General features: G+C 37.4%; 1 protein-coding gene across 6 annotated transcripts in view; it reads right to left on the bottom strand.

Moving 5' to 3' along the window:
- Window positions 1-16,841, bottom strand: part of PHKA1 (phosphorylase kinase regulatory subunit alpha 1) — a 158,659-nt gene that overhangs the window by 39,173 nt on the left and 102,645 nt on the right. For 3 of the 6 annotated variants that reach the window (XM_040265681.1, XM_040265682.1, XM_040265683.1), the window contains exons 17-21: window positions 10,609-10,687; window positions 8,556-8,722; window positions 6,100-6,276; window positions 4,226-4,317; window positions 3,720-3,859 (exon numbers count right to left, since the gene is read on the bottom strand). In XM_040265681.1, the coding sequence (XP_040121615.1) occupies window positions 3,720-3,859; window positions 4,226-4,317; window positions 6,100-6,276; window positions 8,556-8,722; window positions 10,609-10,687 (655 nt within the window). The remainder of the gene's footprint in view (window positions 1-3,719; window positions 3,860-4,225; window positions 4,318-6,099; window positions 6,277-8,555; window positions 8,723-10,608; window positions 10,688-16,841) is intronic. The other 3 variants (XM_040265685.1, XM_040265686.1, XM_040265684.1) reach the window with 1 other exon arrangement.

Below are 16,841 nucleotides of genomic sequence, written 5' to 3'. Positions count from 1 at the left end.
AATTCATGTGTTGGCAGCAGAAAAGTTGACAGTCAACCATGGATCATCTGACCTGACAGGAAAGCAGGAGTTTTTCAAGTCTTTGTTTGCCCAGCCCAACTACCCTGCTGAATCATCAGTTTTCATTCAAGCTACAGTCATTCTGTTCTTACCCCTTATCTCTTTTCACTTTCTCTATCTTTACATTACTCTGCATTTAGTATTGTGCCTGGCACATAAGTACTCAGCTGATACTTTGTGAACAGAGTGCCTTACCTTAAAGGAAAAAGAAAGGAACAAAGGTATCAAAGTAATAATTCTCATGTGTTTTTCTGGTAGTAGCATATAACAAGTTTTAACAGTTGGTACATGGATAGCTTGTATGAAAGGGGTAGTCCCTCACAGCATCAGACTGTCAGGAGGCTTATGTGAGGCATAAGTTCTACCATCCACAACAGGAGGAGGGCACGGAAACTCCCAGGAAAGAGAGGAGGGGGTTATATGTCTAGGTGTATACCTTAGTAGCACCACGAGGAGTTGCTAGGTTAGAAAGCTCTGAATGCAGCAGTGGTTTGGGATACTCATGGCCCAGGGTTTATCTCTTGTTAGCAGATGCAGGATGAATTTTGAGGAGGACGCAAAGCAGATAGGCCCTAAATGGTTTAAAATATGTTTGGGCTATTTTTAATAAAATTGGGTATGTAAAAATTCAACTTTGGTGCTGATGGGCTTTTCAGCTTCCTTGTTTACTCATTAAACACTATAATCTGATGGAAACAGCATAGGCACTGGAGTCAGACAGATCAAGGGCACTTCATTATCAACTAGAGAGGCTGAAAGTCCCAGATCCTTACCTAGCCTTCTTTGACACTCCCTGGCAGTGGGGAAGGTGGAGCAGAAGTTTGAGCTTCCCATTCAGCCTTTGTTGACAGGAGTAGCACCACAGATTTTTCTCTGGGGCTTGGGTGGATTAAAGTGGTATTGTCTCAAAGATGTCTGTCTTGCTAGGGTGGCTTTTCTCCGGTCCTTTGTCTGGGAAAAATGGGTTTTCCTTAGGGTTTTTGTTGTCTGTGCTCACTGGTTGTCCTTTTTAGGCTGATGGCTTCTCCAGCACCCAATGAGGAAACAAAGAAAACCCGGGGATGTTACCACCCTGTCACTCTTCAATCCTGAGGTCCTTAGCCAATGTGCCTTCTTCTCTCTACCTTTCAACATCTTGTTACATTTGTTTTATAAATAATGTCCTCCTGTACTTAGCAGGAGGAACAGAGAGAAATGCATTTACTCTATTTTGTCTAGAACCAGCATTTTCACTGTGGTTACATTTAAAGAGATTCTTAAAGACTACCCACTCCAGTATTCTGGCCTGGAGAATTCCAACGACTGTATAGTCCATGGGGTCACAAATAGTCAGACACGACTGAGTGACTTTCACTTTCACACTTTTTAGAAATAATACTGAAATATTTAGGGATAAAAATTCAGGAACAGAGTACACCAAGGCTGTATTTTGTCACCCTGCTTATTTAACTTCTATGCAGAGTACATCATGAGAAATGCTGGACTGGATGAAACAGAAGCTGGAATCAAGATTGCTGGGAGAAATACCAATAACCTCAGATATGTAGATGACACTACCCTTATGGCAGAAAGTGAAGAAGAACTAAAGAGCCTCTTGATGAAAGTGAAAGAGGAGAGTGAAAAAGTTGGCTTAAAGCTCAACATTCAGAAAATGAAGATCATGGCACCTGGTCCCATCACTTCATGGCAAATAGATGGGGAAACAATGGAAACAGCGAGAGACTTTATTTTTTTGGGCTCCAAAATCACTGCAGATGGTGATTGCAGCCAAGAAATTAAAAGACGCTTGCTCCTTGGAAGGAAAGTTCTGACCAACCCAGATAGCATATTAAAAAGCAGAGACATTACTTTGCCAACAAAGGTCCGTCTAGTCAAAGCTATGATTTTTCCAGTAGTCATGTATGGATGTGAGAGTTGGACTATAAAGAGAGCTGAGTACCAAAGAATTGATGCTTTTGAACTGTGGTGTTGGAGAATCCTGTTGAGAGTCCCTTGGACTGCAAGGAGATCCAACCAGTCCATCCTAAAGGAAATCAGTCCTGAATATTCATTGGAAGGACTTATGCTAAAGCTGAAACTCCAATACTTTGGCTACCTGATGTGAAGAACTGACTCATTGGGAAGACCCTGATGCTGGGAAAGATTGAAGGTGGGAGGAGAAGGGGACGAGAGAGGATTAGATGGTTGGATGGCATCATTGACTCAATGGACCTGAGTTTGAGTAGGCTCTGGGACAGGAAATCCTGGCATGCTGCAGTCCATGGTGTCACAAAGAGTCAGACAAAAAAAAAACAAAAAAAAAACAAAGAGTCAGACAAGACTGAGTGACTGAACTGAACTGACTTAGGGATAAAGTGATAAAATGTTTGGTATCCTCTTCAAAATAATCCAGGAAGAGAGAATGAGAATATAGATGGAACAAGATTAATCATGTGTTTATAGTTGTTCAGGATAGGAGATAGATCTAAAAGTATTCATCACACTATTCTCTCTACTTTTGTATAAGTTTCAGCATTTCTAGCATCAAAGTTACTCTCCCTCCTCTGTTAAGGATGGGTTGGAAGAGAACTAGATCGAAGCAGAAAGTTGTTAGGAAACTGTAGCAACAGTCCTAGGGAAAGACAAAGGCCTGAATGAAGACAGCAACAGTAGAGATGCAGAAGATAGATATTTAGAGATAAAACTGGACAGACTTGATGATTAACTGGATATGGGGAGAAGACTTGATGATTAGGTAAGTGTTAGTTCCAACAACAGAGATGGAGAATTGACTCATAGAATGGAGTCATAGAAGCGAATCCATTTTTGATGTTTGATTGTTGACTGCTTTCAAATTGTACAACTTCCCTTTCCTTTCCAGCCTCCATCTGGGCAAGTTGATAACACTCCATCTGAGTGTTATCTCTTTGGTGTCATTGAGAACAAACCCTCATCCAAGCCTTACCTCCGTATCAAAATTAAATTCTAAATCCAGCCTCATTCTTGCTTTTTAAGGGCCAACTTGACAGCCTGTTCCTCTGTCCCCAGAAAGTTTCATTATGTAGGTCATAAACATTTCACACCCTTCTAGTATGTGTGTGGCATCATCAGTCTCGATATCCAAACCAAATTAGGGGAGGGTAGGGGTCAATCCTCCCTCTTCAGGGTGTCAACAACATGAATAAATGAGGAGGAACAGGTTATTTTGTTGGGGGTTCTGGGAGGACAGGAGAAAGGAGTTCAATTTGGGCATACTGAGTTAGAGGTACCTAGATAAGATGTACTTCGCAGAGGGTGCCTGACACATAGCAAACACTCACTAATGCTAGTTTCATTTTCCTGTAAGCCTCCATATTCTTACTTCTTTTGAGTTACAAATTTATTTACCTGTAGATTTTTTTTTAGATAATGGAGGCTTATGTGATTAGTGACTAACTATGGACCAGGCATTGTATTAGAGACTGCAGATATTTTATTTTGTTTTAATCTTCATAACAATTCTATGAGGTATGTATAATCTAAATTTCAAAAATGAGGACAATTGAGACTTTGAAGTTATACAGCAAGTAGGTTGCAACACTACTCAAATCCACATCAGTGAGACTCCACAGCTGTGCTGTATTTACTATAATTCCTTTCTACACAAACATGAAAGTAGATTGATAATTTCCACAACTTACTTCATAGTATATAGCATGTAGAGGATATCAGCTTGCTCTTGTAAGCTGGAGGTCTCTTTTAACTGTAAAACCAGTGCTTTGAAGTCCACTTCCCCAGACTGGTCTCTAGGAAGATGTATTTCTACACGAACAGAGGGAACCTTTAGTTTGAGAAAAGACAAACAAACAAAAAAATCTCACAAGTGCTTACCTTAAATAATGCCCTAGAGTGTTGATCTTTTCACCTCTAAAACTTTCCCATAAGAGTTCCCTAAATTTTGACAAAAAGTAAAGCAAAAACAATGACACCTTCAGAATGTATGCTACAGCAATCTAGTTTTCTTAAGTCTGACTAGAAGTACTTACTCATTTAAAAAGTGAACTAAAAAGGACATATATCTTCAACATGGTGGCATTTTCCTTACTGCTAGTTACTAGCAGAAACCATAATGGCTATTTCTATCATTTTCTGTAAGAATGGTAGTTTTGCAAAAAAGGTGATAGAAATATCTCCTGTGTAAATTTACCTGGTCCTCTTGTTGGGGATGAGATGAATCAAGTAAATTGAATGAAGGCCGGGAAGCCTGAAATATCTTTGTAGGAAGATACATATGGACATCTGCAAGAGGTTGACATTTATGGAAAAGCTTAGATAATTAAGAGATTAATAAAAATGCACAGTTGATCTCAACAATGAAGTTACATATGGTTAGTTCCTTATGGAACAAGAATGGGAAATTTACTCTTTCTTGGTAATTGCAAAGAAAAGATACATGAAGGTCAGATAAATCAATGGATATTTGATCAATTAATAAACATATTTTGAATAGAATATCTAGAATTATAGCATCAGCTGGGCATATAAGATGTTAAATCCTATGAAGGTAATCAATACCACAATGGAGCTATTACTGATACTTTAAAAGAATACAGATAAAACAGAAAGAACCCAGTTACATTTTATATTTTCCAGATTCTCCTAGGAGAATATCTGGCAGCTAGCAGTTAGAATTCCTTGAGAATAGATAAATGAATGACCCTATCTAGGAAATAAAAAAATGTAGTGGCTGATCAACTTTGAGATATTTTAAGATTTTTACTTACAGTTCATTGTTGAAATACTTACCATAACCTCTAAGGAGAGATTTTCTTGCCATTTTTGCCATTTTACAGATACAGAAAGAGAGATACAGAGCCCAAATAACTGTTTAAGCAAGTAAGTAGCAGAGCTGGGAATTAAGCTCAAGTTTCCTAATTCACAATCTAGAAGTATAACTTAATAAAGCTGAAGTCTTTGCATAAGCCCTTTGTCAAGGAAGCATAGACAAATGCTATATATGCTAAGTTTTTCCCTCTTCTAATTGTTAAATGATTCTCCAGTGATCATGTTTAATATTTTTGGTTAGTAATGGTCAATAAAATTTTAGACAGTAAAAGCATGCATCTCTTTCTTGTCATCTGTGAAATGTTAATATTTAGGTCCTTTAGGTGTGGCAAATGAACCCTTCTGTCCCTTCACATGCAGCTACCATACAGGTACTGAACACTCTTAGGAACTATGACTACTTCTGGCAATGTGTACTAGAAAAGACATCCTCCACTGCAGACACTACTGAGGAAGGGTAGTGATCCGGGGAGAAGAATGGCAAAGTTGTCAAATAATGATAATGTAGTTGACAAACAGCTCTATACTGCTGAAACAACTGACTGTATAAGTTACAGCTGGCCTAAGGAGCCAGATGTAGCTTACTAAAGGCAGAATATTTATTTCCCTTTCATTGCAAGACTATCTTGCAATAGTCTGCAATGCTTTCTCTTTAAATAAAATTATTTCCAAATTAGTAAATTTTCCAAAGGATGAAAAAATTCTTTTCACATTTTAATACTTTGATGTTAAAACTGAATATGCTCCACACCTCTTGTTCTGTCTCTTCCTTCTATGTAACTGGATAAACCAGACTACCTAGCACTGTACTATAGCAAAAAGTAAAAAAGTGAGTGTTGGTCACTCAATCATGTCTGACTCTTTGCAACCCCAGGGACTATAGCCTGTCAAGCTCTGCTGTCCATGGAATTCTCCAGGCAAGAACACTGGAGTGGGTAGCCATTCCCTTCTCTAGGGGATCTTCCTGGCCCAGGGACTGAACTGGGCTCACCTCTGTCCAGGTGGATTTTTTACCATCTGAGCCACTAGGGAAGCCCTATCTATAGCAAAAGGATACCCAATTATTAATTTCACAAATATTTGAGCATCTAATATATTCTAGGTGCTGTTTGAGATGCTGAGGATAATGCAATGAACAAAATAAAGTTCCTGCTTACACTGTAATAAACACCCCACCTGCATCCTGGGCTCGACATCATCCTGTTCCTGACTCCAGTGAGTCATGGCGTTACTCACTCTGTACATGCAGCTCCTTGGCCTTGGTCACCAAGGACATTAAATCGCAGGTTGTTTGCACAGCAGTTCGGAACCGATTTAGCCCTCCCTTCTGTGAGGTAGGGGCTAGTTTAGGATGGGGAGCAGTGTGTGCCAAAAGGTGATCTAAATAACGAGCAACTTCATCACCAGAGTGAGCTGCAAGGTTAGTGGGGAAAGGAGGGAGAGAAAAATAAATAAATATTTTAGTAACTTCACAGTCTACACCACCAAACAGAATGACTGGCTCCTGTGCCCACACTACAGCACCAGAAACATGTTGTTTTAGCTCATGGGGTAAGAAAAAGTTTGTGATCATTTCACAATCTTTACTATTCAGAAACCATGACCGTTTACCAGGTTCCACCTATTCCTCAACCTTGTTGAGATAATACTACTTTTAGGTCCTGTGAAAGTAGTATGAGCTTATTATAGGCAAGGTGGAGCCTTTCATGATCTATGTATGTGTATGTGATGGTAATGTTGGTGGCAGTGGAGGAGGAGGAGAAGGAGGAGTAGAATCTCACTGGTATGAGGAAACTTGTGGAGAAGGGCAAGAATCTTCCACTAAACATGGAGCCTAGCTGAAAACAGACTCCACAAACGGCAGCTACTATGGCTAAAAAAAAGGAAAAAACCCACCAATCTCTATGTGGCACTGGTACCAAAAGAACTACTTTTTGACCACACGTTGGCCTTTTTAGTCACTGCCTTCATTTATTAATCAAATATTTATTGTCCACAATGGACCAGGTGGTGTACTAGGTGCTGAGGTTTCAGTGGTGAAGAAGACAAATATGGTCCTTATTCTCTGGGATTCTCCCTCTGCCCTACACCTTCTGTAACACTATCTCTGATTATGGATAATAGAAACAGAAAAACCATATTCTGTGGATGTTTAACATTTTGGATTTTACATGAACATTTATAGTTGAAAAAGCCCAGTGTTTGGATCAATACTGAAGTTTGCTATATCAGTCATGCATCATCTGGATTTTGGTCATCTTTGGGGATTTCTCCAGTTGTATTTCTGTTGTCTGACGTGACTAATGGGAACTAGCAAAGCTGCAAGAGTGGACCTCACACTCAGTGACATCTTAATGACAAATATTATAACCTTGATTACAATCTAGACACTTAAATGGAGGATTATGAAGAGTATGGTAGGGATGGCAGGCAATAGACATGTCCACTGTGAGGCCACCAATGAGTAAACCCAGACAGAAGAAAGTGACTAAGATTGCACAATATCAAACTTAATAAAACATATCATTAAAGAGATATATTTAAGAAAGTAATCTGAGAGAATGAGTGTTACAGATATAAATTACAACTACCTATGGAATAGCAAACAATATCAGTATATGATCAAAATAATGATTTTCAAAATATTTGGTTTTCAAAATATCTCAGTTTATGCCAAGATGGATATCATGACTTTGTATATTACTGATAACATGAAATAACCTTGTATTTAATGTACTCTTCAAACAAAGAAATTCATACTATTTAGATCTTATGAAAACAGTGAATTAAATGGTACTTAGGTGAGTATACACTGAACCCAAGTGAGAAAACAGTCCTTCTGACTGCTAGTGTGCTGGTTTATTGTATATAAGATTATGCTTGCTAGCTCATTGAGGAAAGCTAATTTATTTTTTTCTTCTTTCCAACATACCACTATTAAGATGAAGAAATTGGCTGCCTTAACACACAAGTTAACAGGCAAATACCCAGACAAAGAAAGTAGGCAGACCATGTTTTACATAATTAAAACAATAATTCATTCCCATCAGCCCTTTCTCTCTTTGGGATTCAAAATAATGCAATGCTTGCCCTGCCTAGGTCAGCATTTTAATACTTAAAGTGTTTTTCAGACATTTTAAATTTATTCCCTCACGATACTATCTCACTGTATCATCTTTGTATGCCTAGAAGGCAATTAGATTTTATTCTGCTTTATGCAATAGGCATACAAAATCAGTTTTTTCAAACTATAGAGACCTTCCCAGAGTTTCTGATGTGTCCCTGTAATATTCTATATAACCCTAATGGAATTTCATATTTTTGTGCTTTTTAATGTCAAAAAGCAGTATGTATATGTCTAGTTTTCCTACTATATACTTGATTAAATATCTCTCACTCACCACTGCTTCCATCTATTTTTAAAGCACCAGTCATTTTATGTATCTGGGAGAGAAGTCTCTCCTAACCTTAATAAGGGATAGTCCGACTCTATACTCCACAATCACCACAGGGATATTAGACCAGAAACCAAAGGTAAGTAAAAGTATGAAAAGTGAAGCCAAACAATAGTAGAAATCTAGGTGTATTAAACAGGAATGAGACTGCTGGCAGTGAGAAATATTAAGGAGGATGCTCAATAATATTTTGTGTTCTTGTCCAGCAAAGCCAGTGACTTTATGAAGCCTCCTTACCATTACGGGATAAACCATAGCCATTAATCCAGTCACCAGATTCCAGCTCATTATCATAGTCATCATAATCTTCACTGTACAGTTTACCCTCAGGTCCAGGGTCCATGAAGCTCAAATGTGTGCAACAAGATGTTGTCAAAAACTCTGACAATTTACCTGTTTGAATCCTGAAAAGAGGGTAAATAAAACACAGAAAATCAGAGGAAATTCTTTTTAAAACAACACAGTTTAGCAGGAAAAAAAAAGATACCTGAAATGTTTTGTTGGGAGATTACTAACGTTTATACATTAGTACAAATTTTTTAAAGTGAAAATTTACAGCCCTACTAGACATTGTGTAGTATAGGTTAGGGTACCATGTTAATAAAGACTACAATTATGGGTTCACAATCCACCAGCAGATCAGTTTTTCTGTCTTACACTGCCACACACTATGTTGTTAACTATGTCGAACATGTGGCCAAAATTTCCATTAGCTGCAAGATAAGCTAGGACAGAATGAAGATAAATCATCTCAAATTTGTCATATCATTTCAAAAAATACTCAAAAAGACCATTTTGAAAAGAAAAAACAGTATCTGACAATTTTAAGAATTATTGTAGATTATAAATTATATTCCTCCCTACTTATAAAGCCAATTGCAAAACTCAAACCCAAAGGGAAACCCAATAGTACTGATTTTTAAAAGACGTCCAACTTGAGGGGGCTCCCAATGACCAGATCTTAATATGAACATTGAAATAAACAATGGAATGGAGCATGACATAAGAATAAAATAAGAATCTATGACTATGCTGACAATAAAACTACAAAATAAATGGGGTATGGGGAGCTTTTAAAAAATTTATTTTTTACAGAAAGATTCCAATTAGTACATGTGCAAAGAATGATAGAAACACAGAATTTTACAACCACATTTGACAAAACACAGTCATTTTACAACCACATTAATAATAACTGATTCATCAATGGAAGCTAAAGTCATTTAGTCAAAGACTGTTAGAGAAAGGCTAATGGAGTCTTGAGTGGACGATTATGAAGAATATGGAAAGAAGCACTCTCCTCATGGAAGGGCTGGCAAACAATAGACACATCAATTGTGAGGTCACCAGTGAGTAAACCCAGACAGAGGAAAGTGACTCAAGATACCATTTTAACCAACTCGAGAGGCATTCTGCAAAATAACTGACCTCTCTTCAAAACTACAGTGAAAATTGTCATGAAATATTAATAAAAGGCTGAGGGATTGTTCTAGATTAAAAGACATCAAAGAGATATAATAACTAAAATACAGTGAGTGACTTTTCATTGGATCTGGAGCAGGAACAAAGCTATGGGAAAACATTATTGAGGCAACTGGGTAATTTTGAATATGAACTCTATAATAGATTCATATCAATATTAAAAGTTCTGAGTGTGCTGATTATATTGTAGTCATTTATGAGAATGCCCTCTTTCTTAGAAGACAGAGACAAGTATTTAGGGTTGAAGAGCCATGGTATCTCTAATTCTCACACACTTTAGCAAAAAAAGTGTGTGTGTGCACATATGTATGTGTGAGACAGGGAGAAGGATAAGGAACAAGGGAGTAAGGGAGGGAGTGTAGGAAGGAAGGGAGAGAGACAACACACAAATGGGACAGATGTTAATAACAGGTGAGTCGAGGGAGGGTATATAGTATTCAATAAGATTCTTGCACATCTGGGTCTAAGTTTTCAAAATAAAAACTTAGGGAAAAAACAGAAAAACAGAATTGAATAGTCCAACAACCTTCTTTTCTCCCTCCTTCCTTCCATTTTTTCCTTCCTTCCAGAGTAAGTTTCCTGACCGCTGAATTTATGGGGTATAGGCAAGGAACAGGGTGAGGAAAAATTCCAACTCTTCTCTGTAATATTAAATTCCTTGATTCAATCTATCAAATACCAGGCCTTCGGAATATAATGGGTACATGTTGTTAAAAGACACAGAGAAAGGCATCACCAGTTTACCATTACTATACCCAGCATTCAAACTTCATTACATTTCACTAAAGAGTGCATAGAGGTCACATACCTTGCCCCACCAAAATATCCATCTTGCATTTTTCGGAGTGCTGCCAGGATGCTTGAATTCAAGCTGGTTCCATCTTCATCTTAAAGAGAATTTTAAAACAATCTTTGTGGTCTTAACTTTGAAATAAAGGAAATCCTTCAATTATTTCAAACCAACTTTCTGGTGGTAATGGTACAAATGAGACAATCCTCATTGACCATTCTCTATTTCAACAACTCATCTGAGAGCCAATAAAGCTGCAGAATGGGAAATGGTAAAGGATGACCAAGAGATGAGATTTCCTCAAAAAACATAGTATCTTATTTATTATAAGTACTTAGCACATTGCCTGATTGCAGAGCATGGAATGACTACTGAATGCTGACAAAAATAACAGCAACAATTTGTTGAATGCTATGTGCCAAGTCGGAGAAGGCACTAGCACCCCACTCCAGTACTCTTGCCTGGAAAATCCCATGGACGGCGGAGCCTGGTAGGCTGTAGTCCATGGGGTCACAAAGAGTCGGACACGACTGAGCGACTTCACTTTCACTTTTCACTTTCATGCATTGGAGAAGGAAATGGCAACCCACTCCAGTGTTCTTGCCTGGAGAATCCCAGGGACAGGGGAGCCTGGTGGGCTGCCGTCTATGGGGTCGCACAGAGTCGGACACGACTGAAGCGACTTAGCAGCAGCAGCAGCAGCAGCAGCATGTGCCAAGTACTGCACTGAACATATTATGTATTATCTCATCCAATGAGCCTTAGTTTATGTGTGTGTGTTGGCATAAAAAATATTTAGAAGGCTAACAATTATCTGATTTTATGTGAAGGGATTATACTACATATATTCTTTTGTGATCCAATTTTTCTAACTTATTCTTTGTAAATGCTAAAAATGATTCCATAAGAGACACTTAGACTGTTGCGTTATGAGCAACACTGTGATGCAATTTTTCTATTATTTCCTCAGGATAAACTTACAAGTAGAACTGTTAGAGCAAAGGAAACACAAAAACTTTTATAGATTGCCAAATTACACAATAAAAAAGTTGTGCCAATATTGCCACCATCAGTATATAAAGTGATTGTATCCCCATATCTATAACAATAATGGCATTGATAATCTTTTTAATTCTTGCTTATCTGATACATTAAAATGACATTGTTTCAATTTTATTACTTGTAAGATTGAGCATGTTTTCATATATACACTGGTCATTTGTATTTCTTTTATGAATAGCTGTGCATGTTCTCTTCCCTTTTTTTGTTATTTGGAAACTTCAAAAAAATTATTTATTTTTTTAATTTGTGGAAAATTGCTTTACAATTCTGTGTTGGTTTCTGCCATACAACAATACGAATCAGTTATAATTATATATATATCCCTTCCCTTCTGAGCCTGCTTCCCCTCCCCTGACTCCACTCCTCTAGGTCATTACAGAGTGGCCGGCTGGGCTCCCTGTGTTATACAGCAACTTCCCACTTGCTATCTGTTTTACACATGGTAGTGTGTTTATTGGAGAAGGCAATGGCACCCCACTCCAGTACTCTTGCCTGGAAAATCCCATGGACGGAGGAGCCTGGTAGGCTGCAGCCCATGGGGTCGCTACTAGTTGGACACGACTGAGCGACTTGACTTTCCCTTTTCACTTTCATGCATTGGAGAAAGAAATGGCAACCCACTCCAGTGTTCTTGCCTGGAGAATCCCAGGGACGGGGGAGCCTGGTGGGCTGCCGTCTATGGGGTCACACAGAGTCGGACACGACTGAAGTGACTTAGCAGCAGCAGCAGCAGCAGTGTGTATATGTCAATGCTACTTTCTCAATTCGTCCCACCTTCACCTTCTCCCACTGTGTCCACATGTCCGTTCTCGACTAGGTTCCTCAGTACCATTTTGCTATATTCCATATATAGGTGATAATATATGATGCTTGTTTTTCTCTTTCTGACTTACTTCACTCTGTATAAGAGGTTCAAGGTTCATCCACTTCACTACAACTGACTCAAATTTGTTCCTTTCTATGGCTGATTAATATTCCATAGTATAAATGTATCATAACTTCATTATCCATTCAACTATCGATGGACATCTAGGTTGCTTCCATGTCTTGGCTATTGTAAATAGTGCTGCAATGAACACTGGGGTGGGTACATGAGCCTTTTAGAATTGTGGTTTTCTCAGTGTATATGCCCAGTAGTGGGATTACTGGGTCATATGGTAGATTTATTCCTACTTTAAAAAACGAATCTATATTGTTTGCCATAATGACTGTATCCATTTACATTCGAGGGTTCCCTTTTCTCCACATCCTCTCTAGCATTTATTGTCTGTAGATTTTTGATGATGGCCATTCTGACTGGTGTGAGGTGATAGCTCATTGTAGTTTTGATTTGCATTTCTCTAATAATGAGCGATGTTGAGCATCTTTTCATGTGTTTGTTAGCCATCTGTATGTCTTCTTCAGAGAAATGTCTGTTTAGGTCCTCTGCTCATTTTTTGACTGGGTTGTTTGTTTTACTGATATTGAGCTGTATGTACTGTTTATATATTTTAGAGATTAACTCTGTGTCAGTTGCTTCATTTCCAGTTATTTTCTCCCATTCTGAGAGTTATCATTTCATCTTGTTCACAGTCTCCTTTTCTGTGCAAAAACTTTTAAGTTTAATTAGGTCCCATTTGTTCATTTTTGTTTTTATTTCCATTAATCTAGGAGGTGGGTCAGAGAGAATCTTGCTGTGATTTATGTCAAAGGGTGTACTACCTATGTTTTCCTCTGAGAGCTTTATAATTTCTGGCCTTACATTTAAGTCTTTAATCCATTTTGAGTTTATTTTTGTGTATGGTGTTAGGAAGTGTTCTAATTTTATTCTTTTACCTGTCGATGTCCAGTTTTCCCAGTACCAATGATTAAAGAGACTGTCTTTTCTCCATTGTATATTCTTGCCTCCTTTGTCAAAGATAAGGTGTGGCCATAGGTGTTTGGGTTTATCTCTGGGCTATCTAGCTTGTTCCATTGGTCTATAGTTCTGTTTTTGTGCAAGTATATACATATTGTCTTGATGAGTGTAGCTTTGTAGTATAGTCTGATGTCAGGAATGTTGATCTCTCCAGCTCCATTTTTCTTTCTCAAGATTGCTTAGGCTCTTCAGGGTCTTTTGTGTTTCCATACAAACTGTGAATTTTTTTTTTGTTCTAGTTCTGTGAAAAATGCCATGGTAATTTGATAGGGATTGCATTGAATCTGTGGATTGCTTTGGTAAGTATAGTCATTTGAGAATATTGATTCTTCCAAGAACATGATATATCTCTCCATCTGTTTGTGTCATTTTTGATTTCTTTCATCAGTGTCTTATAGTGTGCTGCATACAGGTCTTTTGTCTGCTTAGGTAGGTTTATTGGTAGGTATTTTATTCTTTTTGTTGCAGTGGTGAATTCAATTTTTTCTTTAATTTCTCTTTCCCATTTTTCATTGTTAGTGCATAGGAATGCAAGGACTTTCTGTGTATTAATTTTATATCTTGTATCTATTAAATTCATTGATTAGCTCTAGTAGTTTTTTGGTGGTGTTTTTAGGGTTTTCTATGTATACAACCAGTGCATCTGCAAACAGTGAGGGTTTTACCTCTTTTTCAATCTGGATTCCTTTTATCTCTTTTTCTTCTCTGATTGCCATGGCTATGACTTCCAAAACCATGTTGAATAATAGTGGTAAGAGTGGGTACCCTTGTTTGTTCCTGGTTTTAGAGGAAATGCTTCTTTCATTTTTTTTGCCACTGAGAATAGTGCTTGCTGTGTGTTTGTCATATATGGACTTTATCATGCTGAGGTAGGCTCCTTCTGTGCCAATTTTCTAGAGAGTTTTTTTTTAAAAATCATAAATGGGCGTTGTATTTTGTTGAAAGCATTCTCTGCACCGAGATGATCATATGGTTTTTATCTTTCACTTTGTTAACATGGTATATCACATTGATTGATTTGCATATACGGAAGAACCCTTGCATCCCTGGGATAAATCTCAGTTGATCATGGTGTACGATTCTTTTCATGTGTTCTTGTTCTGTTTGAAGAACTATACTGAGGATTTTTGCATCTATGTTCATTAGTGATATTGGCTTGTAATTTTCCTTTTTTGTGGAATCTTTGTCTGGTTTTGGTATTAGTGTGAGGGTGGCCTTGTAGAATGAGTTTAGGAGTTTCCCTCCCTGTGCAGGTTTTTGGAACAGTTTGAGCAGGATAGGTGTTAGCTCTTCTCTGAACTTCTGGTAGAATTTTCCTGTGAAGGCATCTGGCTCTATGCTTTTATTTGTTGAAGATTTTGATCCCAGTTTCAATTTCAGTGCTTGTGATTGACCTGTTCATATTTTCTACTTCTTCCTGGTTCAGTCGTCAAAGGCTGTACTTCTCTAAGAACTTGTCCATTTCTTCCAGGTTGCCCATTTTGTTTGCATATAGTTGTTCATAGTAGTTTCTTATGATCCTTTGTATTTCTGTGTTACCTGTTGTAGCTTCTCCTTTTTCATTTCTAATTTTATTGATCTGAGTTTTCTCCCCATTTTTCTTGATGAGTCAGGCTAATAGCTTGTAAATTTTGTTTATCTTCTCAAAGAACCAGCTTTTAGTTTTATTGGTCTTTGCTCTTGCTTCTTTCATTTCTTTTTCATTTATTTCTGCTCTGTTCTTTATGTTTTTTTTCTTCTATTAACTTTGGGGTTTATTTGTTCTTTTCCTAACTGCTTTAGGGGTAAGGGTAGATTATTCGATGTTACTTTGTTTTTATGAGGTAGGCTTGTATTTCTATAAACTTTCCTTTTAGCACTGCTTTTACTGCATCCCACAGGTTTTAAGTTGTCATGTTTTCATTGTCTTTTAGTTCTAGGCATTTTTTGATTTCCTCTTTGGTTTCTTCATTGACCTCTTGGCTATTTAGAAGCATATTGCTTAGCCTTCATGTGTTTGTATTTTTACATTTTCCTCTTTGTAATTGATATCTAATCTTATAGCATCGTGGTGAGAAAAAATGCATGATACAATTTTCTTAAATTTACCAAGGCTTGATTTGTGACCCAAGATGTGATCTATCCTGGAGAGTATTCCAAATGCACTTGAAAAAAATATATATTCTGCCATTTTTGGATGGAATGTCCATAGATATCAATTAGTTCTATCTTGTTCAATGTGTCATTTAAAGCTTGCATATCCTTATTAATTTTCTGTCTTGATGATATGTCCATTGGTGTGAGTGGGGTATTAAAGTCCCCCACTATTATTGTGTTACTGTTGATTTCCCCTTTTATAGTTAGCATTTGCCCTATCTATCAAGGTGCTCCTATGCTGGGTTCATACACATTTGTAATTGTTGTATCTTATTCTTGGATTGATCCCTTGATCATTATATCTTATCCTTCCTCATTTCTTGTAATGGTCTTTATTTTAAAGTCTATTTAATCTGATATGAGTAATGCTACTGTTGCTTTGATTTCCATTTGCATGGAATATCTTTTTCCAACCCCTCACTTTCAGTCTGTACGTGCCCTTGGGGTCTGAAGTGGATCTCTTTTAGACAGCATACATAGAGGTCTTGTTTTTGTATCCATTCAGCCAACCTGTGTCTTTTGTTGGAACATTTAATCTATTTAAATTTAAGATAATTATTTATATGTATGATCCTATTACCATTTTCTTAATTGTTTTGGGTTTGATTTTGTAGGTCTTTTCTTTCTCTTGTGTTTCCTGTCTAGAGAAGTTCCTTTAGTATTTGTTGTAGAGCTGGTTTAGTGGTGGTCAATTTTCTTAACTTTTATCTGTTAAGTTTTTCATTTCTTCATCAAATATGAATGAGATTCTTGCTGGGTAGGATAACCTTGGTTGTAGGTTTTTTCCTTTCATCATTTTAAGTATATACTGCCACTCCCTCTGACCTGCAGAGTTTCTGCTGAAAGACTGTTAACCTTATGGGGATCCCCTTGTATGTTACTTGTTGCTTTTCTGTTGCTCCTTTATATATTTTCTTTGTGTTTGATTTTATTAATTTGGTTAATATGTGTCTTGGTATGATTCTTTTTGGGTTTATCCTATATGGGACTCTCTGGGTTTCCTGGACTTGGGTGGCTATGTCCTTTCTCATGCTAGGGAAGTTTCCAACTATAATCTCCTCAAATATTTTCTCATATCCTTTCTTTTTCTCTTCTTCTTCTGGGACCCCTATAATTTGGATGTTGGTGTACTTAATGTCCAAGAGGTTTCTGAGAC

Source organism: Oryx dammah, unplaced genomic scaffold, assembly GCF_014754425.2.
Source record: "Oryx dammah isolate SB20612 unplaced genomic scaffold, SCBI_Odam_1.1 HiC_scaffold_23, whole genome shotgun sequence".
In the NCBI taxonomy this organism is placed as follows: Eukaryota; Metazoa; Chordata; class Mammalia; order Artiodactyla; family Bovidae; genus Oryx; species Oryx dammah.
Note: the sequence above shows the minus strand (reverse complement) of the source record. Positions and strands in the feature narration are given on the sequence as shown.